This window comes from Misgurnus anguillicaudatus, chromosome 10 (genome assembly GCF_027580225.2).
Source record: "Misgurnus anguillicaudatus chromosome 10, ASM2758022v2, whole genome shotgun sequence".
Lineage (NCBI taxonomy): Eukaryota > Metazoa > Chordata > Actinopteri > Cypriniformes > Cobitidae > Misgurnus > Misgurnus anguillicaudatus.
In genome coordinates, this window is record NC_073346.2 from 4,417,060 (window position 1) to 4,444,076 (window position 27,017).

A 27,017-nucleotide genomic window follows, 5' to 3' on the forward strand; every position below is an offset into this window, starting at 1 on the left:
CACTTGAAACATGTCTGGATCCGAACCTTACTTCCGGGTTCGTTTTTTTTATGATCTGACTAGTTGCTAAACTGATCTCTTGAACAAATGCCTCATCGAAAATAACAAATATTTTGGTTTCCTAGGTAATCTATGTGTTGTTTTTTTTTGCTTGTTATATAAATAAACTACGTTTAAAGAACTTTGTTGTTATTTATTAGAGGAGTTTACCGGAAGTTACGTGCGGACCGCGACAGCCGCTTGTTTATGTTGTTACTGCTGAAACCGTCTATACATTGTTTTTTAAATCAACATGTGTTCCCTGGGTTTGAACCCACAAACCTTTGCGCTGCAAACACAATGGTTTACCATGGAGTGTGACACAGGAGCATTATGGTGAGATAAGAGATAAAGTTTTTTTATTTGATAATCAGATTAACATTTTGAAACAGATTCAATTCTAATGCTTACAGAAAAGTCACATATGTATTGCATCCTGATGTACTACCTTTCCAAATATCAGCTGCAAGTGTGCACATAAATAACCATAGTGTCTTTTTGCATTCCACTAACCCTAAAAATAATTAGCTAAGGTACTAAACATTGCATGACAGTCTTGACAGTGACATAGGACATTACAGCTGACTTTCTGTGTCAACATTATGCATTTTATTGGCTGATTCTTAAATAATATAAAGCCAGTGGGCAAAAAGCATTCAACAAAAACGTCAAGTTTTTCTGTTGGTCCAAGGAGCTGTTTCTGCATCTTTTCAGAGTCTATGAGTACACACTCTTCATTGTTTCCAAAAAAGGATGTATAATTGCCGTTTCATGATAACATTTGTTTTGGCTGACAAAGTGCATTTTATGCATAGAGATAGTCTGTCCGTGAATGTAAGAAATTCATGTAACATGTTCCGGTTAGCCCAGAAAAGCGTGAATCTCCTCTTCACTGAAACCTAAGTTTCTGATCAGCCTAAAAGAGGATGTACAGGGAGAAAAAGCAATAAATGAAAAAGTATATTAACATTATGAAATGAACAATATAGTAACTTTTGGCTTGTGTAAGACTACTAAAACACTCACTGCACTGCAAGCTCTGTGAATCCAGTGGGGCCGCAGACACACACTAAACACTTGGAGTTTTCTGGTCTTTCTAGGAAGTCATGCAGATTTTGAGCATCTATCCGCCCTTTTCTGCCCTCCCATGAGTCTATGTGCTCTGAGAGAACATACTCGACCTGAAACCTAACACACACACTTACTGCTTAATCAAGTTCTGTACACCACACTTCAGTAATTTACAGGAGTGGTAGCGGCATTCATAGGTGTCATTTACACTGTCCCCACCACTTTTTGAAATGGCTGATTTTGTCCCCACCACTTTTTGAAAGCATTTGGTTAAAATGTTCTGAAAAATCAAGCGATGCCTATGCGACTTACGACTGGTTTTGTGGTCCAGGGTCACATATGTTGCGTTGTATGCTTATTGTGTGTTTTCTTTTACATAATGAATTTCATTGTAATCATTGACTTAACGTGCTGCTGTTTTCTACACTATGGTGCTTTGGCACTATTCGGTTGAGCTGGTGTTTCAGGGGCCGTTGAGTCGACATTGTTGAGGGTTTTATGCTGAGTATTTTCGTGTTGTTGACTGGCCTACGCTATGCCCATTTTTGATGTTTCTTTATTCAATATTTTTCCCATCCTGCTGTAATGTTTTTTCATCTGATCTTTTGTCCCCACCACTTTTCAACACAAACTGATGCTCCTGGCGCATGGGTGTCGGAAGCAAATGAAAAGTGGGTGGGTCCCCACGTAAACCCCCCACCCCCAAAAAAATACATTTACTGCAATAGATGCAATTTTCATGTTTCATTTTAATTAGCCTGAACATTTGCATTTATTAGCCTAAATAAAAGACAGTATTGCGGTCGGAATTCTGGTAATAGCCCTTTAAATATTTTGCAAATAATGACAGATGTCATATTCCATTTATTTTTCTCTGTAACATTTTTTTCTCTACTCTGCTGACAGTAGGCTACAATGTTTATTTTTTATTTTGAGGAAATAAAGGGTAAGAAAAACGAATGAAGGTAAACCTTTTTTATTTGTTATACCCAATCTCACTTTCTCTTAGAGAAATCTAAATGTGAGATTCTGGAAATGAGATCAATTTATTTAATGGTATCCGTCGGGAAACAATGCTGTCATAAGAGTTTGAGCATGTGTAGGCTACTTCTAAAACACAATCGATCAAAAAATTGCAGAGGTATGACTTTATGAATCATTTGCAAATGTACCTCGCAAATCATGTAAATGCGTGAAGACGTTCAACTCTGTGATATCGCAAATGAAAAGTAATTGCAGGCTTTTGTAAAAAAATTATCCAGCGATCGTGGCACCATAATCAAAATAAACGATTTTACTGCAGTAATAATATTTTAACGAGTAGCCTACACGTTTAACGTAGGTTTGAAAGGAACCACATTTAGTGCTGTGTCAATTATTATCATTAAAAGCATATGGTAAACGGGAGTCTCCGTGCACAGCCGCAATTCTTCTGGCATCTCTCCTCCTCATCTCCTCCTTTTTTCTTCTGTGTCTTGAACTTGGGGCTCGAGTCCGACCTAATGTTCGAGCTGCCTTTAAGAACAGCAAGCTAAGTTTGTTTACCGTTAATTATTAAGACTAAATGGTCAGGCAAACTGGTGAAACAGTGAAACAATCTGCCATAATATGGTTTTACACGTCTATAGAAAATATACTATAAATAAAGCAGTTGTTAATTTTCCTAATGCATGGCTGTTTGTTCGATACTTCCATTTAAAACGTTATACATATAGGTTTTTCAGCACTTTGTTTGAACAGCAACTCAGCGACACCCCCTTCCACAAATTTATTTTTAAAGCTGAAACTGGTCTGCGGTGTAAAAAAGCAAAGGTTGGGAACCCCTGCTCTAGTGGAATGGATTTTGACTAACAGCACTTTGATACGTGAACAGGCAAATGCGCTAAATTAGAGAAAAGGTGGGTGGGTATCATTGGTCTTAAATAGTGGGTGGGTCCTGTCCCACCCACGTATAATGGTTCCGACGCCCATGCCCTGGCGGCACTCTTGTACTGAAATAACCCCTGCAAAGTACAGGTAAGTGTCAACCCCACTTCCAAATTTTTTTTTTGCAGTGTGTACAGAACCAAACTGAACAACTAATTGTTGACGTATTTAAACGTGGATCATGGACATGACAGGTCTCTCATCTGTATGTGCGGTGCAGGAAATCACAGGGAAAGTAGTACAAGCACGGTAGTTTAGTTAAAATTTAAAAACATAATGCTGTAATATTACTTTAGTCAGGCCCTTCACCAATCTCGCAGTCCACAAACGTCAGCAGAGGCAGAAATTGCGTTCGCCTATTTTATCACGGATGAAATAGATGCAACTGAAATACCAATAAATACATTTACATGAAGATGCTTATAAGGAGAACAAATGAAGGAGAACTGTTTATTACTAACTTTTTTGGCCCGATGCCAAACTTATGTGCATGCCGACCCAAGGTTTAAATAATTAATTCCCTTTTAAATGCAGTTGTCAATCCTGAAAGTTTGCCGTGTGTGTATAAGGCCTTTATGTGTGAAGACATTTAAGAACAAACACCAGTATCGATAAAAAATGCAAAAGCAAAAAGTGTATAAAAGTGACGAGTATGAAAAATAGTGTACTTAGTAATTAGCTTTTTACCTTTTCTCTTTTGTACAAAGTTCATCCAGCTGAGAACGCCAAAGTATGTCACTCTCCTGACGGTTGAAGAACATTAGCTTGGTTTTTCTAAAGAAACAACATAAATAGTGTAATGGACTGACTATAAATCATTTTTACCCCTTATACAACATATGGAAAATAGTCATAATAAGGTCACCATCATATGAAAGGGCGATTAGGTTATAGAGTTATTACTTTGAAGATACTTAAAGGGGTCATAGCATGAAAATCTGACTTCTTCCATGTTAAAGTGATATAACTGGGTCCCCAGTGCTTTTATTAAACTAGAAAAGTTTAGGTAGGTAGCAAGGCCAGTTACAATAATACCGCCTATTCTGTCCTCAGTGTGTGTGACTACACAAATCGACAGCTAGCTAACAAGCTTCAAGAGAAAGTCAGAGGCTGGAGTAAAGTTCAAGGCTTTTTACCATTATAAAACTGAAATAATACAGAAAGATAGCACCAATCACTGAATGTTATTTAAACACATCATACATTTACAGACACAAAATAATATACCTTTAAGCTACAAAGTTGTAACACACACACACACATATTACATTCAGTTGGTATGTTCATAGCTGTAAATGACTTATGTGCAGAAAATATAATATGTGCAGCTCAACAGCTAAACTAACAAACTATTGGCAATCTCTTCACTGAAAGGCATCATGTGATAAAATCAACCAATGAAAGCAATGTAAGAATTACTGTTGTTAGTGTTTATTTTTTATGTAGATTTGATGTAGTACACACTTGATTAAGTTGAAGTCCTGGAGGGCCAGGCGTATGAGACGAGCCATGGGTGTGAATCCTGTGCCAGCTGCTAACAGGTACAAGTGAGTAACCTCGCGCAGTATACGCGGAGTAAAGGAGCCCTCAGGACCACCTATTAATAAAGTGGCTCCTGGAACACACCAGCAAAACATAGGAGAGACTGAATGCAAAAAAATTAAACCACTTCCTAAGACACTATGGAATATACACAGGATGCAATATACTATTATATTATTATTAATAATGTAATTTGTAATTTAACTATAAACAGTACCTGCAGGTAAATGACACCCCACAGATTTATTGTATATGACGACTTTGTACTTCTGGATATGGTTAGATGAGAACCATTTTTGAGTAATATGCTGCCTTAAAACATTCACATCGCTCTTCCAGGCCCTGAAATGTTGCACCTCTCACAACGTTTGTAAATTCTTTATCTCCGGTTTGTTAAAAATAAAGTATTTCAGAGGGAAAACCTTTATTTTTTGCATATTTTTAAATTCAACTGGTAAAATTACTTTATGGGACTACAGTGATCATGTATCCATACTTTATCAGCAATTAAAACCCTGCTGATTTTACTCATTACATCATGACTGAAAACGACTTTTAAAGAGAACTAAAGCTCGTATTACAAAAAACTTTTAATTAAATAAAAAACTTCACAAGTAATAATTTTAACATCAATCTTAAACTGGTGGTCTTCATCTGCTTATCGTTTTTCCGCTTACAAATAGGGGATTCCTATCCTAGCGCAACTGGCTTTTAAAGAGGATGAGAGATGAGACTCTCATTGGTTTACTGCACGTTACGCCCAAAACACACCCATTACCCATTAAGATAATAGGAACAACCCTTTTAGACTGCGTGCCAGGCTCACAGACTATTTGTCCCGTCGTTAAACTAGCAAAAGTAAATTTGAACATGCCTTAAGTGCACTTGTGCCGTGAACTTTAGACAATGCCCTTAGATAGCTAAAATAGGGCCCATAATCCTCAAAACCTGTCTGATTGTAAGCAATTTCATTTTGTTTGACAAGTTGACAAACTAAACTGAAATTTTTTATTTTATTACAGGATCTGATTATTTTTTCCTTGTTTTGAGATCTGAAAATACTACACACTACACTACACAAGATCCTGTTTCAAAGTGACTTAACTGTTTTTTTGCACTTTTAAATGATACCTAATCTACGAGATACAAAAGGTAGTAGCATACAAAATGTATGAAAAAATACAAGATGTTATCTTGGTCAAAGTCCAGTTGATGCAATTATTTTATTTTAGGTCATTTGACGCATCTCATGCTATACCTCATACATGTAAGTTTAAGCAACATATATGATTAGAGAATAAAGAAAAGAGGACTGGATATGACATGGTTAATTTGTACTTTATTAGCTGGGTTTCCATCCAAACGTGAAGCGAATCTTTTCAAAATTCATACAAATGCAAATTAGGTGCGTTTCCATCAAGCAAATGACGGTGGTATTAGTAACCTAATAACCAACAGCAAATAAAAACAGAGCACACTTGGAAAATGGACACATGACTGCATTTAGTCAAGATGCGACAAGTGCAGCAATGCACAAACAATGCAAAGTTTGGTAGCAATGCGGCTTATAATTGCCAAACGGAATGCTGTGCACAGAAAAAAAATGCAGCTTTTTTGATGCAGGCAATAGCAGCAAGGGCATTAAGACGACGTTGAGACCCATATATGGTAAAGACAACATCAGCTGATACAACTCGATGGTCAGTCTTGTTGGTTTACTGGTCGCTTCTTAAGAATTAATTGCAATGTGTTTCCAACTCCCATTATTCGCATACATTTTTTTTCGCATAAGTCAAAAACCACATCAAGCGAGTGTAAATAACTTTTTTGCGAATTAAGGGATTTTTAATCTAAATTTTGCATTTCCATCACTTGTTTTTGATGCGATACTTGGTGGTGGAAACATGGCAAGCGTAATGTTCAATCATTGTTTAATAAACACTATTGGCACTCCAAATTTTCATTTTTTTAAATACAGCAATACAAATCGTACTGTGGACTTTATACCAAGGTATTATTGTGCAGTGACAGCTTGATTCTGTTACATCCATGGTAATTTGCGCTGTTCTTGGTAGATGCGTTGGTCGTTATGGAAATGAGATGTTGCATCTGTGTTCTTTAATGTCCGCCTTATCAATAAATCACCGGCTGAAATTTCCACTCTCGTCCGTGCATTTTTGGAATTGCGCTCCCACGCTAATCTGCCTCGTTATTATAGACCGTTTCATCGGGCGCACGTGCGGTGACGCGATAAGCGTCTGGTCCGAACTTAACTTCCCGTTTCTGTTTGTTTAATGGTCTGACTAGTTGCTGAAACTGAACTCTTGAACAAATACCTCATCAAAAATAACTAATGTTTTGGGTTCCTATTTAATCTACATGTTGTTTATTTAGTTTGTTATATAAATAAACTACTTTAAAAGGACTTTGTTGTTATTTATTCTTTGCAGAGTTTACCGGAAGTTACGTGATGACCACGAAAGCCGCGTGTTTATGTTGTTACTGCTGAAACCATCTATATCTGGCCCTTAAACTCTAGCAATTTTGTGAAAACCTCATCTATGTTAACCAGCTAGATAACATTAAAGGAACTGTTTAATTCAAAATAAAAATTTTGTCCTGTGGACCCCTAATCAATAGTCACTATTCAAGCCCAAAAAAGAAAGACATCGACAAAACAGTCCATGTGCTATAAGTGGTTTAATCAGAATATGAAGGGTTGAGAAAATGTTTGTATGCAAAGAAAACAAAAATAACGACTTTATTCAACAATTTGTTTTCCCTATTGGCACATTACCGAGAAGACTACGAGTTCAATAGTGTCGTAGAACTCCTAGTCTGCTCGTCGCTTGACAACTACGTCAGGAGGTCAAGAACGCGTCACCAGAAAAACTAATTATTTGCTTTAATAGCCACTATTTAAAAAAAAACTTTAGTGAACTATCATCCGTTTAACTAAGTCACATTTTAAAACTCAGAATTTGCAACTTATATGAGTAATTAATATATGTTTATTTAAATATGTATCTTCATTAGCTGTTCATTTCTGATATTAGATAACAGAGACCAAACACTTCATTTTGCAAGGCATGAAAATCATATAGAAAATGCAACAAATTGTATAAAATATTATAAATCGTAAAAGCCATTTAACTAACTGATACATGCAATATGTCTGTGACAACTAAACTCTTTTCCGTGTTCATTTTTAAGTCCAGCTCCTTATTAATACATAACCCCATGTTTTTTATTACTCTCACAGATTAACAACACAAAGCATGATGCTCGGTGAATGTTGTGCAGCACTAGATTTGTGTGGCTGTCCCTATCAAACACCAGTCCTATTGTGAACTGTTACTTACCAGTGGGAAGGTTGGTGATGTGTGGTGATAACACCCCATCAGGATAGACCTTTATCATGAGATGTATATATGAGCCATTTTCTGCACTGGACTGTATAGGTGACATAAGAGTCTGGTCCACTGGTGTGTAGGGTTTCACAACATCTGTACCTGCTCAACAAACACACAAAAACCAGCCTGCTGAAAACTCAAAATCCATTTTGTTCTTTTTCTGTTTGTGATCTGTATGATGTTACCTTGAACAGAGGTTTTGAGGTAGATATGTCTTCCCACAGGAACCTGTACGCATGACACACTGGGAAGCTGGAAACAAAAGACCTGGGTATTGTGCGTCACTTCAGTTTTTGAAACCAACACACATTTCCTGTAGAACAGCCCTGTATCGAATAAATGTTATTAAGTACTTTAATTAAATCTTTTATAATATTTTTGCCTTGTTCAAATGGTACTGCATTATAACATCATTACAACTCTTATTTCATGACTGAATAGTCACATCTGACATTTTATATGAAATATATAACAGGATTACAGAACATTCTGTGCAAATTGTGTAACCCTGATCCTGAGTCTGGCACTCTAACATGCAGTAAGGTTTACACACACAGTACATCTTTAATACACACTTGCTGTCCTCCATTGTGCTTGCTAAGCTCAACAAGACTGGATAAGAATGCTATAGACGGGACTCTTCCCGGTGAATTTAAGTGAATATCACTCATAGTGTTGGACTGATACCATTGTTTACATATTAGAAGCTTAAGTGTGTGCCTCCTGGTAAACTAACACAAAATAGGGCATAATTGGTGCTCTTCAGTTTTTTTGTCCAAAAGCTACTTGCAATTTTTTTGTGATTTGTGAATAATATCTTACTGGTAAAAAGTCGTAATGCTGTGTGTGTGAACAGCAAATTTGTATTTACTGGTCAAGTCATTCTGGTAAATTTATGGTAATTACCGAAATGAGTGTGTGAAAGAGGCTATTGATTCACTGGTTTGTAACTTACCACGATCTTTGCACTGAATAAATGAATCATGATGTTCTAGTGGCTGCCCGACTTGTGCCCACTTGACTTTAACCGATTTGCGCAGACACACTTGAACTTTACCAACAGAGTGGGCTGTCTGGACTGAGACCGCAGGAGAATGTTATAGAAATAAACAAAATGAAGAAAATAAAAAAGAATTAATATGAAGCATTTCAAATCATAATGTTATCATTCCATAATTGAGTGCACCCTTCCAGAAAATGTGTTTCTGTTTTTAAACCATTGCACAATTCATGGAGAATTACTAACTGAAATTTAATCAACAAACTTTATACTCCATAGAATTATATGTCATCAATATCTGCACAATAAGTAAATGAAACACCATTCATTACAAAAATGAAGTATTGTGCACCTTCTTCCTTTTATGAGACCATGTATTTTTGAATGCCATCAGATACAAAAAAGATTGACTTTGGTTTCTGATTCAATGTTTTGGCAATAGCAGCGTCTCACTTCTCTGAAGAGAGTTATAAGTGGGTTGCACACCGGATGAGAAGCGTCGCGTTGCGTCTAGGACAACTCGGAGGTATCGTACACCGGAAGTACACATTAAATAGCGCAAGCTTAGTCAGACAGCGTCTTCTTGAAAATGCAAAATATACGCTAGCAGCCAATGCCAATCGCCAACGATCCGGGACAAACATCATGTTATTCAAAGGGGCCATGAATTTATCGATTTTATTGTTTTATACTGTTGTCTGAGGTCTACTTATGATGTTCGCATGGTTTTTACATTCAAAAACATCACACGCAATAAGTAATAGGCTATTTTGTAACATGGATTAGTGGCTAAATGGTTCGTTTGAAGGGGCAGGCCGCATTGAAGATGTGGGGAAATGTTTTAAAAACAATAATGTTTAAAAATAGCAGCCGAACACATATGTTTGAGCCTAGTGAGGCACCTATGTGAAAATTTTGGCCGATACCGATAACCGATATGACCCTTGCCGATACCGATATTTTACTTTTGTAATTTATTTCCAGAAATGACTGATTGGGCACCTTTACCCATGTGCAAAATGTCATAAATGAGCTGATTAATATGTAAGCTTATTCTTTGTAAGCTTCGGGATGCTTATTTTTTAAGTGGGTGATCAAATTGGTTGTGTTGAACAATTTGTCCCGAACTCCCCCTCGTATCACCCGGCCCTCACTCTCATTGCATACAGCAGCAGGGGTGTCCAGACTTTTTTGTGTGGTGATCTACTTTTAAAATGATAAAGCCCACAAGATCTACATGCTAAAAAACACTTTAAATGCATGGACTATACTGCATATATCTCTACATTAGATTTAGGGCTGTCACCATTACTCTATTTTTTTGAGCAGTTAAAAAAATCCTAGAGTTCATGTCGAGGACTGTTTAAAAAAGCGGAGATACGGTTTAGTAAAACAAACTAGAAAGAAAATGACAATAGTATCAGAAGCATATAAATCAGCACAATGCTGCAGCTCTCTCTCTCTCTCTCTCTCTCTCTCTCTCTCCCCCGTTCGCTCGCGCGCACACACACAAACACAGACACCGGGCGCGTGCATCAGCTGCATGAAGGCAAGAATGCGATTGCATTTTGGTACATTTCGGAAGTTTACACGACTAAGCTGCAGCGGGCAGGCATAAGATTTATAAAAACACATTTGAGAAGAAAAGCACAGCAACTCAAAAAGACTGAGTTTCACAATTACTCTAAGACAGTGGTGTCCAGACTTTTAGCCGACAAGTTCTACATGCTAAAAACACATTAAATGCGTGGACTATACTGCATATATCTCTACATTGGATTTAGGGCTGTCACCATTACTCTATTTTTTTGAGGAGTTAAAAAAAAATCCTGGAGTACATGTCAAGTACTGTTTAAAATAGCGGAGATACAGTTTAGTGAAACCAACTAAAAAGAAAATGACAATAGTATTAGAAGCAGCATATAAATCAGCACAACGCTGCTGCGCTCTCTCCCTCGTTCGTTCGTTCGCTCGCGCACGGGCAAAAACCCTGGGCGCGTGTATCACTGCCTGCAAGAATGCGATGCGATTGCATTCTGGTAAATTTCGGAAGTTTACACGACTGAGCTAAAGTGGGCAGGCATAAGATTTATAAAAACACATTTGAGAAGAAAGGCACAGCAACTCAAAAAGACTTACGTGTGTCACAACTACTCTTGGAGGCATGGAGCAGCATAAGGATACACAGTTAACTTATGTGCGATCTACCGGCATTGCCTTTTTTTGTGATGTTATAACAGGACATCTTACAAAGCAATAGTGAAACACAGTAACGTTATCTTAAATAAAGTAAAATGTTTTACTTACTGTGTATACTGCTGTGCCATTTTTGTCAGATCCAATATTAGTGGTGCTTTTAATCACAATCTCTCTGCAAATCCAGCATCGACTTGCTTCTTTACAAATGAATCCGCAGTACACAAAGTAAACAAACACTCCCCACGCGAGCTGAAACTTCTTCAAAAACAAACTTTAACCACGCATTCCTAATGTTATGTTCCGAGCCTCCAAATTAATACAGCTTCTGTGTTGTTCCCACGCAGTTCTTCCACAACCAAAGACTCCGTTTCCATGGTTACTCTATCATGACAGATCATCGCGTCAAAAAAGTCCCTCAGGAAAAATGTATTTAAAAGTAATTTTGGTTACATTTGGCAATCTTTAAAGACATGTTTACTGATTGTTGAGACATTGTTAGCTTTGCCCCTGGCCCCCACGTCACATGTGTAATGGGAAGCTGTGGGTGGGGCTACAAAAGTGGTCGTTGTATTTGGCTTTGGGGAGGTGCTTCAATTGTACTCTGATGTCATATTTCTCAGAATTCCTCACTCGGCTGTACTACTGGCTTGGTTATATTTCAGTAGCACGGACGTTTTCAGTTCTGAAACTTGCAGGATGTTCATTTAAGTATGATGACCACTTGTATAACAAATTATCAAGTTAAAATTGAGTATTTGATTCACCGCTCCTTTAATGTTAAACTATGTGAGTGGCGCGACAGAGATTTGGTCAGGGTAAAGAGTCATAGCTGACAGCCGCCGCCATGTGCATACATTCATAGAAAATAATGTTTTCTGTTTTTACAATTACAGCGCGACGCTGCGCTTCTCGTCCGGTGTGCGACCACCTTTACTGTGTGAGGTGAAAACAGGCAGTTTTGATAACTCTGAGCCATTTTTCCTGTTTTTTCCTAGCACTAGTTCAAAGATTATGACAGTACTCCTAACATTTAAGCATGCTTGTTCATCCTTTCTAAATGTTTTATAATAGTGATTTTATAATGCACTTATTTAATTAATATAGAGTCTGGTGGTTATACTTTTATTTCACCATCTCAACAAGTTTTCTTTGCTTCATCCTGCATGACATCAAGAGTTTCTTTAGGGAAGTCGTGCCAGTATGCAGAAATTTTTGCAAAACCTTTGTGCAGTTTTTTTCAGGCATGCAAGACTAAAGTCATATCTACTTGAAGGAGGAAGACAACATATTTTTGACCAGTAATTAAATCTGACATCAACTGCATCATAGCTTTTGTTTCTTAAGCTTAAATTGCACTATTGAGCGTTGCATTGTACCCTATTCATAGTTTTAGCAGTGCTCAATCTTGTATCTATTATCTTTGATGCGATTCGAGTCAATCGACCATTGCTACTGTCCAGAAATGTTTAAGTGATTCTTATTCGCTCCAATAAATAAATATTTAAGTAAAAAACTTATTTTAAGTCTCCTGACTATTTTTTTTTTTTAATTAATTCTCAGAGTAATTCAATGGATTGAGCAATGGATTATTTTCAACCATTTACAGTCATTTTAGCTGCATTTTATTGGGATTTTTGTTTGGTTTGGCTAAATTGGTTTGGTTTTAGAGGAGGGTGTACTCATACTGTATATCCAAGCTATGTGATACTAGCAGTATAAATGCACTCATTTAAAGTCACCATGAAATTGAAATTAAAAACATAATATTTTTATGAAATATTGTTATGTTGTAAATGACTTATTTGTGCACTTCATTATTTTTTGTAATCATGTGCCCATAATCTTTAATTAAAAACATCAACCTCCTCCTCACATTAAAACAATCTCTCTTCAGTTCCTGTCACAAGGACTTGGCTATCGGAGACTTGTTTCTGCCCGGGAAAAGATCACAGCAATTAGCATTAGCAATTAGCAACATGGCCCAACTTTCAACAATCCAATCCCCTCTCAATAGACAAAATCGAGTCCCGCCCTACATTTTGTCTCATTTCAGAAGCCGTTGCACATGGATACATGCCAGATAGAGAAAAGAAGACAATCGCTTCTTCTGTTTCATGGTGACTTTAATACACAGTAGTGTGAAAAAGTGTTGGCCCCTTTCCTGATTTTTTTGCATGTGCCGTCACACTTTAATGTTTCAGATAATGAAAAAAAATGCAAATATTAATCAAAGATAACACAAATAAACACAACATGCAGCTCCGCAATGAAGGTTTTTATTATGAAGGGAAAACAAAATCTAAACCCACATGGCACTGTGTGAAAAAGTGCTTGTGCCCCCTGTTAAAACATAACTGCAGGGACAAATTGGCAATCTGTGCAGAACGTCCAGAACGTCCAGAACGGCCGTTTAACGGAGGGCCGTCGCCCGGCCATCGGCAAACAGTCTAATAACGCAATATGAATAGCCAACAGCAGGGGCACTAATACAATCACTTATATGCTGCTACGTGTAAAAAAAAACGAGAAAGAAGAGTCGGCCTGCTGGCCGTGATTGGTCCACGGATTCCTGGAATTCGTGAGCCTGAGCATCCACAGCCTGGTCATGATGAGGGACAGACAGAGTTAACTTCACACCAGCAAGAGGTCATGTAAGTGCCAGTAGTAGCAGGACACGTGACATTATAATATAATGTACATGATATAAAAATAAATACAAATCACGTGAAAATTAACGTAATGCGCAACTACTGTAAGAGAGAGACGTGCTGTGACTGTGTGTGCGCTTGCATGTGTGTGAGGTGAGAGAGAGAGAGAGAGAGGCGCAGGCATGATTGAACAGTAAAAATGTAAAAGCAATACATAGGCTACACTCCGTCATTTTGTTCATATGGGACATCATTCAAACTGCAGAGTGTTGTGTACAGTCGCAATAAGTCAAAACATTGTGCTTTTGTCAAACTGTAAACTCTTGTCAAACTGTAACCTACAACTGTCATCTAACCAAAATCACAAACACACACACACACACACACACACACACCAAAGCAAAAAGTATTTATCCAACCCCATTTAAAACAGTCTGTGGGTGGACATTCATCGTATTGCATTGGTTTTAATTTCTTTCATTGACTTTATTATATATGAGAGGTTGTAGTGAGCTCACATTTTCTGCTACAATAAAGGTATTGAATTAAACAAGAAAATATCAGTCATGCATTGCTACCACTCTAAACATGCTAATATACAAGAAAGGGGGCTAAAATATTAGTTTAACCAAAAAAATCCTAGCTTGCACTTTCCTCCATCAGTGTGCAGTTTTTCCTTGTCTTTTATATTTGTGTTTAGTATTGTGAAAATGCAAAGACCTGTTGGTTGTTTGTGAAAGCTTTACAGACAAAATTAAAAGGGGCTAGCCATTTTCATTATTTCACAGCCTTATTATACATCAAAGTGTATGACATTGACAAAATATTAAATAACCTAGCCAGGACATCCTTGTGTCTGTTGCGCACGGCTAGGGGCAAATGGCCGGATGACGGGCCTATTTGGGAAAAAGTCCAGGGCTGTTTTTTAGCCCCAGTCCGTCCCTGCATAACTGTGGTTTATAACAACTGAGTTCTGTTTCTCTAGCCATACCCAGGCCTGATTACTGCCACACAATCAAGAAATCACTTAAAACCGACCTGCCTGACAAAGTGAGGTAGACCAAAAGATCCTGAAAATCTACACATCATGTTGAGATAAGGAACAAATGAGAAAGAAAGTAATTGAGATCTATCAGGCTGGAAAAAATTTAAATGCCATTTCTAAAGCTTTGGGACTCCAGCGAACCACAGTGAGAGCCATTATCCACAAATGGCGAAAACATGAAACAGTGGTGAACCTTCCCAGGAGTGGCCAGCTGACCAAGTTACCCCAAGAGTGCAGCGACGACTCAACCAACAGGTCACAAAAGACCGCACAACAACATCCGAAGAAATGCAAGCCTCACTTGCCTAAGTTAAGGTCAGTGTTCATGACTCTACCATAAGAAATAGACCAGGCAAAAATGGCCTGCATGGCAGAGGTTCAAGAAGAAAAAGGCTGCTGAGCAAAAAAGAACATAAAGGCTTGTCTCAGTTTTGCCAGAAAACATCTTGATGATCCCCAAGACTTTTCGGAAAATACTTTGTGGACTGACGAGACAAAAGTTGGAAGGTGTGTAATACGGCATTTCAGAAAAAGAACATCATACTAGGGGTGGCACGGTTCACGGAAAAAAACAGAACGGTTCGGTTTGCTTGTCTCGGTTCGGAGCATGTGTGCGTCGCACAGTTCGACGGTTCATGGCATGCGCAATGTAGCCTCGTGCCCTGTATGTGACCTCAGATAGCGTGTTTCCCTTTCGTGCGAAAGAAGAGGTGACTGGTGTGGGGAGTGAGTGCTGCAGGTCATGTTACGTTTAGAAATGGCAAGTGGGAGAGAAAAGGAAGTATGCCCGAAGTTTGCTAGCGTGTGAAAGTTGCGCGATCTTATTTCATCAATTGCCCCTCAAAGTAATCAGGACAGAAGTGGTCAAAAATGGACAAAAGAGACGGATTTAAATACCAGGTGTAAACGTTCTGTCTCTCTCTCATCCACTTTCGAACCGATCGGTGAAAACACATTATTACTCTCTGCAGTATTTAAGCAGCCTCTCAGTGATAAATCTTAGAGCAGGGGTCTTCAACGTTTTTTGGGTCGGGGACCCCTTAGATGAGAGAGGCATGGAGCAGGGACCCCCTGATACTAAATGTGTAAAACTGATATTTAAGTAATCAGTAAGGTACGAGAGGCTGCCTTTTCGTATTAGGCACAACGCAGGTGGAGTAAAGTACAACTATTGACCAATCAGAATCAAGGACTGAAACTGTTTTATAAATAGAAACAAACCATATTGTCACACAGCCATACTATATTAAGACAGTACATTGGCACTATTATGCTGTTGTTGTACATGCATGGCACAAAGACTCTATTCTGGTGGGGATAGAGGTTGTGCTACTTTATAATTCAGAGGTTTGATTAACGCAGGTTTATTTTCTGCATAGCTTCATATCAGACTCAGGGGAAAACGTGCGTCCGCGCCCATCTCTTTGGGGCAACTTTTTGAGAGGCGGATTTCAACCTGACTATGAATCTTGCACAAAGCACCATCACGGTGCGTGTTCATACATTTTTAAATGCGAGCGATAGTTTTGTCAAAGTTTATAATGCAGACGCGGTGTGGTGTCATTTGCCTGTTGCCTGTCATAGCGCTTTAAATCTGAACCGCTTGAAACAGCCGTCCAAGTTCAGAAATATAACTTAGATGAGACAATGTCGCACTGATTCTAAAATAACTTTCTGAAAGAAAGACACACATGCCTATAAGATTTACCTGTTTTATGATGCCTTTTCTGTCGCTACTGCTGCTTCCTGTGTGTACATTTATAATCTTCAGATATTTTATTTTGGTCCACTTCCTAAACTGAACGTGCGCCTTCGCGGCCACGCACGTGCACAACTTAAAGGGGACTTGTAACGTTTTTTGTACAAATATTTTACGTTTTTAGCAAAAAATAGCTTGTGGTCAAACACATTTGGCGAACCTCCTGGGGGCCTCGGCCCCCGGGTTGAAGACCCATGTCTTAGAGCTACACTGAAGTTGGCAGTTTGATAAATGCAAGTTATCTTTGTGTGCGAAAAAGGCACATACAGTAAGTTCATGTAGATGGCAATACACATTCTCTCTTTTTGCCAAATAAATGAAAAGCATGTTTGTGCATGATTACATGATATAACTTTTTTAATACTGTATCCTAAATTATGGATAATTAATACACTAATAAGATAATACATTTTGGGAGTGTTAAAAATTTAAAGAAAAAATAACAAGAACCGTACAGAACCAAAAAATGTGGCCTTAAAACCGTGATGCGAACCGAACCGAGGGTTTTGTGAACCGTGCCACCCCCATCATGCGCACCTCATCAGTAAATCCGGTTCCTTGATTAATAATAAAATCGCCATCAGCTGCTTTCCGATGGAGTGACATTTAGAGCCGTAGTTCACTGAAAAGCAGGGAAATATCACATTCATAATCATGGATAAATCGCCTGCGATTATGAATGCTGTATTTCCCTGCTTGATACCCCCAGTGTGACATTCGCGCGCGATTTATCGTGCAGCCCTACATCATGCCAACAGTAAATATGATGGTGGTGGTGTCAAAGTCTGTTGTTGTTTTGTTTGCTTTAGGGCCTGGAAGACTTGTGATAAATGGATCAATGATTTTAGCTATCTACCAAAAAATCCTGAAGGACTATGTCCGGCCATCTGTTTGTGACCTCAGATGCCAGACATCAGCAAGTCCACTTCTGAATGGCTGAGCAAAAACAAAATGAAGACTGTAGTGGCCTAGTCCAAGTCCTGACCTCAATCCTATTGAGATGCTGTGGCATGACTTTAAAAAGGCGGTTTATGCTCAAAAACATTCCAGTGTGGCTGAATTAAAACAATTCTAATGAGTGGGCCAAAACTCCTTAACAGCCTTATTGCAAGTTATCACAAATGCTTGATTGCAGTGATTGCTGCTAAGTTATTAGGTTTACCAGTTAAACCAGTTAGTTACTTTACCAGTTAGTAGGTTTAGGGGGCAATTTATTTTTCACACAGGGCCATGTGGATTTGTTTCCCTTCATAATAAAAACCTTCATTTAAAAACGGCATGTTGTGTTTACTTGTAATATTTAAATTACTTTTGTGATCTGAAAAATTAAAGCGTGAAGTTGGCCAACAATAAAGCAAATAGAAAGGATGAGTAATATAGCATACTTACCGTCAACACATTCTTGAACTTCACTGAACAAGCCTAAATTAAAACAAAATTAACTTTGTTTATATTGAACACAAAACAATATGAATGTTCATCTCTGTGTTATAGACCACTGATCTATAAAAATGGCTGGATTGGACATGACGTCACAATATTGAAGTCACCGCTCCGCCATATTGTTATGCCCGAAAAATCTATTATATTAATAGGATGTTATCGGATCTTAATGATAAAACAGTACGTTACCAGTCTCTGTTTTTATACATACAAGACTTCCTGTACATTATTAAAGCAAACGCCCTTAAAAAGTAATTAAGCTTTATTTCCATGCATTTACACCTGTGTCATTACAACAGAATGCAGCAGATACACTCACCTTAATGATTTCGATAAAACTCTTACCCTCCCTGAATGAAACATAACAAACAGACGTCCTGAAAACTAATATTGTGTGACTGATATGCTGTAAACCGGGTGAATTTAGATCATGATTTTGAATGCAAGTCTATGACGCCCTCTGCTGGTTGGCCATACCAATATGGCCGTAGATCAGTGGCTTCACCTCCCGTTGTTACTTTAGCATTCTATGCATAACCCAGTCATTTATATAGATCAGAGATTTGGACTTACGCCAGTGGAGCAGGTATGACATTTTCCCTAAGAGCATCTCCACTCGAAGAGTATCATCCTGAAGATCCACAACTGCACAGCCACAACTGGGAATCTGATAGAGCAGAAAACAAAATACTTTTTGTATCAGTTTACTTTCATAAACTACTGTAGTTTATAAAAACGAGTACACTGTAAAAAGTCTGTTCTGGACTATGTACGCAATTTACTGAGTAATGTCCCATTTTAACTTGATTTTTGTTATATAAGAAGTCATCGTACTTAAATGAATATCCTGCAGGTGTTATATTTCAGAACCTGAAATATAACACTAAGCCCAGAATTACTGATTATTATTGATTATTATGTTTTTGAATGTAAAAACCACACAAACTTCATATGCAGACAGCCGATTCATTTTTTACAGAGTAGACACAAACCTTTCGCTTGGTGTAAACAATAATGTTTAGAGTGTCATCTGTCTGGAACCAATCATACCTAATTATGACAAACAAACAAATATAAGTTACTACTGCAGTTTTTATTACTGTAAAGCTCACAGGCCACATATATTAGAGATCAAACCCATAATATTATCAATACTATCTAGATTATTTCCTATTAGACTACACACAGACCTGTAATAATCAATAGTGTAGTCAACACAATTATTTATACTATTTATAATTATAATATAAATAATGAATAAATTATTTAAATTCAAATCATACCGAGGACGATGATCTTTGGTTGGTAGAGGAGCAGCTAAGGGCTCGAGTGTCGTGGGTTGAGGAATAGATAGACCTGATAGTAATTAAATAACTAAATCACTTCAAAAATCACATCATGGTTTATAATTAATACAGTTTTAATTTGATGTTGTACCGTTCAAATTAGTGCTCTCCATCTTCTCTGTCTTCTCTATAAAATCAAAAAATAACATAATAACAAAAACACAGTTTTATAAAACATTGTTTTTTATGAATTTGATGGTCGCAAACGAAAAGAAAATTTAAAACAAAGGAATAATCAGCTCAGGATCAATGCAAAAAAGTTGACAGGACCTTGAATAACAGGAATGGGATTTGATGCCATCCTCCCCACCAGACATTCCTTCAGCATGGACTCATAATTCACCCACCTGTGCACCTGACAAATCACATTCAGCATCAATCCTGATATGAACTACTTGTGATGAAAATATGTTTTGCGCTAATGCTCTTCTAACAGATGTACCATGTACCTGGTCAAAAAGGTCAGTGCTATCAATCCCAGCAGCCCTCATTAACTCCGCCTCTCCACCAGGATGAAAATCCATGTAGGCACTGATGTTATACACCATACCTGCAGAAAACATACATACAGTAACAGTATCAATATATGAAGAGTTTGGTTCCAAAACAAGAAAAATGTCAAAAAAAAAATATTATTATTATTATGTTATCATGTTTTTATTTAAATATCAAGCAAGTCCTGTGCTTTATTTCCAATTCCTGCATGTTTTAAAACCGAAACAAAAATGGCAGACGTGAAAGTGGATGGATGCGCATTCTTTGTGTATTAGTTAAGTATTTAGGACGCTACATCTCAGAAAACATACAAATAAAGATAATTTTAGATGTTTGATGACTACTTACTGTCTAAGGCTGCATCTTAATTTATCCAAAAAGTTCTAGGCCAAAAGGGTCAAATAGAAATTGCATGTTGTGTTAATCGCAAAATTAGTGTCGTTAAAATTTATTTACGTTAACGTGTTATCAACGTGCATGTCAAATTTTGACAGCTCTAAAAAAATGCAATTGGATTCGAGCGTTTGTTGTAATTTTGTAACGTTCTATAGAACATCTCACATTATCAACCTACAATATACTTTTGTCAAAAGGAAAACTAGCATTTACCTTGACATTTGAGTTTTTGGATCCACAGTTACTTTTTTTAGTGTTTGTTATACTTTGTTGACATGCAACTTCTGCTTGTCCATGACAAAATAATGAGCAAGTAAGAATAAAAAAAAGATTGAAATGGAAACTTTGACGGCAAAAAGGCAGTATGTAATATCCCCGTAATATTCTTGTGGTACTGTACCACAGAATACCACAGGTAATATCAGATGACAAAAGTCAAGGTTCGGATCACATTTAATGTCATTATGATATTTTACGAGTCTCAGTTCAGTTCATTTTTCGGCAAAAAGGAATGGGGCAAATAAAATGTTACTTTTCATTTGTTACTTAAAGAAAGCACATATAAGTCCCTTTTAAGTACACTGTAAAGCTACTAGCCTAAGTAATACAATTCAAGCATTACTAAAGAAAAGTAAACAGTCAGTAATAAAATAAGAACAAATCAAATAAATAAATGTTACACATTTGATTTCTTTCTCAACTTTTTTTCACCTAAAAACATAACCAACTGTGTTCATATGAATACTTGCTGAGACTGTGTATGTGTCCTGTCAAGTGCAGGTAGGTTCTGAAGTGGCATTTACTACACAAAGCCATAGTTCACTGACAAGCTGGGCATTATCGTACATTATCGACTCATCTTCAATAATGAATGCGAAATTGCCCCGATGGTCAGTGAACTACGGCTTTGTGATGGCGATTTACTACTAATCAAGTAACCAGGTTTACAGACGAGATGCAAATGACAATTGCATGCAATTTATCATGCAGCCCTATTCTATGGCCTTAAATATTAACTAGGGATGCTCCAATCAGGATTTTTGCAGGCTGATACAGATCACCGATTTGTTGTCTTTGTGATCGTCCGATGACGATACCAATTTTTCAAGCCACAGATGTTGCCTTTGGTATATTACTTAAGCAGTAATTGGGTATATCATTGTGTTAACAGAGAATCAAATAAATAAGCACAACAAATATTTCTTCTGCAAAGAGAAATTTATATGCATTTAAAAAGGCTTATGTCTGTTAAAAGTAATGAAAATAAAACACTTCACAGTCTTTACTGTATGAATTAAATTATACATGCATTCGTATGAAGTACAACAGTTCTTTAGTGAAGAGCAGAGAGTGATTTTATTGAGAGATGAATTAGGTTACTGCAGCTTTAAGCCATGAGAGAAATCGTTCTGTTCACGTGCACTGATGACAGGCTGCTGTGTGTGCGCGTCGGATGTACGCAAAAGAGAGCAGCTGTGAGGAAAATGGAAGTTTAAAGGCTCATAACACATCCAAATAATAAACGTTCGGCATGAGGATGCAATTGTCCGCGACAGATAGGTGTATACGCTGTTTGATGGGAATGTGAAGACGCATCGCGCTGTTAGGACCGGAGCGCGTCCTCATTAGGGGTGGAACAATACATGTATTCGTTTCGAACCGAATCGGTACGGTACGGGGGTCACGGTTCGGTGCATGAATTTAAACGGAGAATACACGGTATAAAAATAAAAAAACTTGCGTGCAAAATAATTAATGTAATGCGGAACTACTGTTAGATACGCGGGTTCTTTATGGACAGCTAATCTGTTGCCCCGCTTTAGCTCTGAAGCTCTGATTGGCGCCGATGCACCCGAGCTCCGCCTATGTATGCGCTCTATCAGAGCCCGTCTACATTCTGGCACTCTGCAGTTTTTTGTCACGTCGACGCCGGTCCAGTCAGTTAGTGAGCAGAGATAACGAGGATGGCAAGTGGTGTTCCACAAGAGTTAGACGCTCCGCCAGCCATCGCAAGTTTGGCAAAACTTCAGTTTTCCAGTCAGTTACAATAGTACAAGCGAGAGAGTGGTGGAAAAGACGAGGACTTTGCATCGGCGTTGTTTAGCAATTGTTAGGTATGTGAGTGGAAATACATCTAATCAGGGCTCTCAAGTCTCACGCATTCACCTTGACAAACACGCATTTCAGTCAGTTCAAACGCCACACTTTGTATTTCTCACGCTGAGAAGTAGGAGATAAACTGTCCTGCTATATACAACAGGCATACGCAGGGCAGTTCTGTCGAGTTCAGCTGCTTTCAGTTTTTTAAGCGTGCTCAACTTTATGCAGCGCCATCAGCGTCAGAGTACCGCGAGAAATCTTGCGGAGGAGGCTGATTTCAAATCGCTCTCGCGTTACTCTGAGGTCATTAACTTGTCGTTTCTTGCAGCGCCTCGTGAAGTCGTACACACCTATTAATTCATCCTAAGAGCTTTTTTTGTTCTTTAGTACATTTAATATGAAATAAGGCCAAAATGTAATTTTAAAATGTATTTAGGTAACACTTGTAATACAATTGAACCCATATTTGTATGAAAGATGAGTACAAGATTACTTAAAGTGGTATACATTTTTGAAATACGAGATAGTATGTTAAATGCATTTCAGTTCATATTCATGACATCTCAAAATAACACTGATAAGGACACCTATGTTTTTAAGATTAGCTTAAGTACTAAAAAAATGCCTTCTTCCTTTTTGTTTTGCTTTTCCCTCCATTGTACCGAAAGTGAATCAAACCGTGGCGCCTGAACCGAGGTACGAACCGAACCGGGACTTCTGTGTACCGTTCCACCCCTAGTCCTCATAGAAAATACACATATCTCTGTAAAGGCAAAGAGAGAAATCCAAATCTGAATGTCGCACATGAGCGAAGGGTTATATAAATGTTCGCACTGTGTAAAAATGGTCTCTAATTGCAGCCGCATTCAGGAGCCCTATGATGGCAAAAGTTAACAGAAAGATTGGTTCAAGAGATTGGCAAATTTAGCGATTATCGATTGAGTAATTTAATGCCGTTATATCGGCAGATACCGTTCTGCGGCCGATTGATTGAAGCATTCCTAATGTTAACATTATATTAAATTTATCACAAAACATATTTTCAAGCGATGAAGTATATTAGCATGCCATGAATAAAATAAGTAATAAAATAATCAGTAGTAGATAAAGTAGATAGTGAAGACTAGCAGTGTGTTGGTAATTGACTACAGCACCTCTAATGCATGTCCAACAGTCATTCCTGCTGTTGTGTTTCTTCAACTCATCATCTGTGACCTCAACCAGTCGACCCTTCAGTCCAGTCAAATCACGTCCACTTTTGGTCAGTCGGATCCAGTCCAAGAGACTGTGGCCTGGCTTTAGTGCCACCTACATATATATACATAGCATTAATTTATGCTACAGTGCAAATATTTACAGATACATTTACATGTACTGTAGCATTCGAAAATAACATAGATCCATCAAATATGCAAAAAAAGCTAGGAAAGCTTTTGTTATTAAATGCATAATATAATCTGTCTGATTCTGTGTCAAATCAACCAAATTCTTGAAACTTTCCCTGCTCAAAGTTTAGATTCTGATGTTTCTTTTTCTGAAAAATAAATACTACAATTAGGGGTGCACCGATATATTGGCCGATGATGCTTGCCATGCTTCTCAATGAATTACGTTGAAATGCAAAAAGCAGAGGGCGCACTCGTGCAGAAGCTATGACTCGCAGCTCCAGGAAATGGCTTAAGGATATATTTATATTGCTGTTCTTCAAACCTTTTCAGGAATTTTCATGATAATAAAGAATATGTTTAATGATTATGTTTGACGAGTGACGAGTCCTTTTTTAAATGCATGTTATAAACGACTTAAACTAACTGTGATTTCAGATCGATAAGGATTAACTGATCAAAAACTGTAGTACATGAAATAGTTGTGAATAATATCGGCTGCGCGATTCAGAATAGTTATCGGCCATGTATTATTAGTGTATATCGGCATTTATCATGCACCCCTAACTAAAATGATGAATTAAATGTCATACATGGATACCTACTGAATAATCCACTAATCAAAATGGTCTATTAGTAGCCTAAAGTCTGTTGATTTTACCAAAGTACTTTTTGTGTCTTGTTTTCAGGGTTTGCACGCCTGAAACTCAAGAAGTATTAAAAACTGACTGTAATATTTTGTGTAATATATGTCATATATTTGATAGTGTTAATGAGTTTACTGTTATTTAAAAAATATGAATATAAACAAGTAATCTTAAACTTTTAAACTTTCGTGTATATATAAGGAATAATTGATGATGGGCCGTTGAATTATAATATATATGTTACCACAGACATTGCTTAGACATTTTTTCTGGTGGATATTTTAAGACATTTGACAGGTCAGGTGTGCGTTTATCAAAAAAATAATGCATACCCGTGAAACATTTCTCAACTCAGATGCAAGCATTCAACAGAACCGTGGTATAAACCTATTTAATGTGTAGTTTCCTCTTTTGGACTATACAACCGTAATAATGTAATAAAATAAAATAAAAACTACTCTCTACCAAAAGATGAAGTTGTGACTGCTGCTGAGTTAGCACTATATGCTAGTTAATGCTATATGGTTGTAGTTTTTTTTACTAAATACTACAATAAATACGTGAAGAAGAACCACCAGAAGCTTTTGATATTTTGAGCTTCCAGTCCTGAGGTGTTTTTATTTTACAGCAACTGTTTGAAAATTTGTGTCACTTGAACCGGTCGGTGTGCTTCTGCTAGACTCGGGGCACTAAATTGGAATTGACAAAAATTCATCGAAATCTATGGAGGAGAAGGTATTTTAATAAATTGCGGAAAATTGGTAGTCACGTTTGTGGTGTCAGAACTACAGGCATCGTTCTAAAAACCATGGGTCTGAGTCTGAATATGACAAACTAATTCCAACTAAAACAGTAAATGTCCATGATTTCATTTGAAAGAACTAACAAAATTCTACCTTCTGTTAACATTTCATGCAAATATCTGATAAAATGAGAACGTTACAAGCAAAAACATGTTAATAAGCAGCATTTTCAGTCACACGAAATTGACCATTGGCATCCATATATAACTTTTTCCTCCAATTTCTAATATTAAAAATATCATAACTTTCTCAATCCTCAGCGGATTTCTACGATCCAAGTATCTTTGTAAAAGGGAATGTATGCTAAATTTTGAACTTTACGGTTTTTGAAAATTTTGTCGTCATATACCTACATACTGTATCAATTCTTTGGCACCTTTAAAGTCTGTTGTAAATAAGTTAACACACTCTACGCCCAGTTGGTGGCGCTATGGCCGTGACTAAAAATAGCAACATCAACTATATCATACTCCATGGCCAAACATTCAGCTGAAGTTTTATAACAATCAGACAACGCAGTAGATATAAAACACTTTCCTTTTCCTAATTTCGCATAAAATCACCTGAACATGTCAACATCGTTCGCTGTCATGGCCAATGACAAATGACTCGTGTTAAGGATGTATTTAATCAAACCTTGCTCCTGGACTGTCCGCTGGCTGTCACTCTCTGCTGGGACTCTGCTGAAGGGAAAGACTGCGGCACATTCAACATCTCTGATCCTTTAAAACAACCTTGCCCAAATACACTAGATAATTTAACTTGAAAATCAGTCAAGTTAACGTTAGATGAAGCCAAAGATCTTCACTTATCAGGAAGTGTCATGATTGTGACACATTTAATAAGATGTGACGTGCTCATTTTGACAGGTGTCAGGCATCAGGACAACAGCATGCAGTTCAGCTACACATGTGAAATCCTAAATATAGTATACACATAGATCGAAAAATATGAACACTAAAAAATTATGCCGCTTCTTAAATATCAGACCCGACATGCGCGAAACGATGACATCAGCAGGGAAGGACTGCTTCCTCCTCACGGATTTCACAATAAAAGTCCAACTAAACCAGAACCTTCATACCAGATCCATTCAGACATAATTAATGGAACTCAGTGAGAAAGTGAATACGTTTTAAGTTCTGGAATTCATTTATCAAATTTTTTTTTTAAATAAATGAATGTAATTATATGTTTGTTTGAGAAAAGTTCTAACACACAGAAAACAACATTATTGTCTTGACTTTATGAACCATAGCATACATGTCCTGGTGTTTAATTTACTATAACAATTTACTTTAAATATGCAGTGTATGAATTCTTTTATTTGTTTATGGGTAAGTTCAGAAAAAGGTGTAACATCAGTGCAGGTATTGGGACAAAAAGTCAATAATCATTTACACAAGGCTCTTTGTCATTTGCTGACAAAACTGATCTCAGGAAGTCCAGCTACAAATAAAAATGTCCTTTCTCTCTCTCTCTCTCTCTCTCTCTCTCTCTCTCTCTCTCTCTCTCTCTCTCTCTCTCTCTGTAGGTTTTTTCAATTTTTCTCTTGTTTTTATTTACGAAAAAATGCTTTGAAACAATTAAACAATTGTAAAAAGCGCTATAAAAATAAAATTGAATTAAATATAGAGGCACACTGTGTATTTTTGTATAATTACATAATTCTGCATTACACAAACACCACCTATCTTTTTAGAATTTACATTTATAAGATATTTTAGAAATACTTGTATGTATGTCTTTAAATGTATTAC

The 27,017-nt window shown here is 37.3% G+C and overlaps 1 protein-coding gene across 2 annotated transcripts; it reads right to left on the reverse strand.

The window, feature by feature from the left end:
- Positions 1–376: 376 nt before the first annotated feature.
- cyb5r4 (cytochrome b5 reductase 4) lies at positions 377–26,295 on the reverse strand. 2 transcript variants are annotated; one of them, XM_055210955.2, is made up of 16 exons: positions 25,894–26,295; positions 23,577–23,730; positions 19,881–19,981; positions 19,702–19,786; positions 19,523–19,549; positions 19,369–19,441; positions 19,078–19,135; positions 18,659–18,752; positions 18,032–18,064; positions 8,947–9,069; positions 8,177–8,317; positions 7,941–8,090; positions 4,501–4,651; positions 3,724–3,810; positions 1,066–1,227; positions 377–955 (listed from the first exon to the last, which is right to left on the reverse strand). In XM_055210955.2, the coding sequence occupies exons 1-16, from the start codon at positions 25,969–25,971 to the stop codon at positions 901–903; spliced, it is 1,572 nt and encodes a 523-aa protein (XP_055066930.2). In that variant the 5' UTR covers positions 25,972–26,295; the 3' UTR covers positions 377–900. The 2 variants fall into 2 exon arrangements, with proteins under 2 accessions (XP_055066930.2, XP_055066929.2); XM_055210954.2 differs by having other exon boundaries at positions 19,523–19,558.
- Positions 26,296–27,017: the final 722 nt, after the last annotated feature.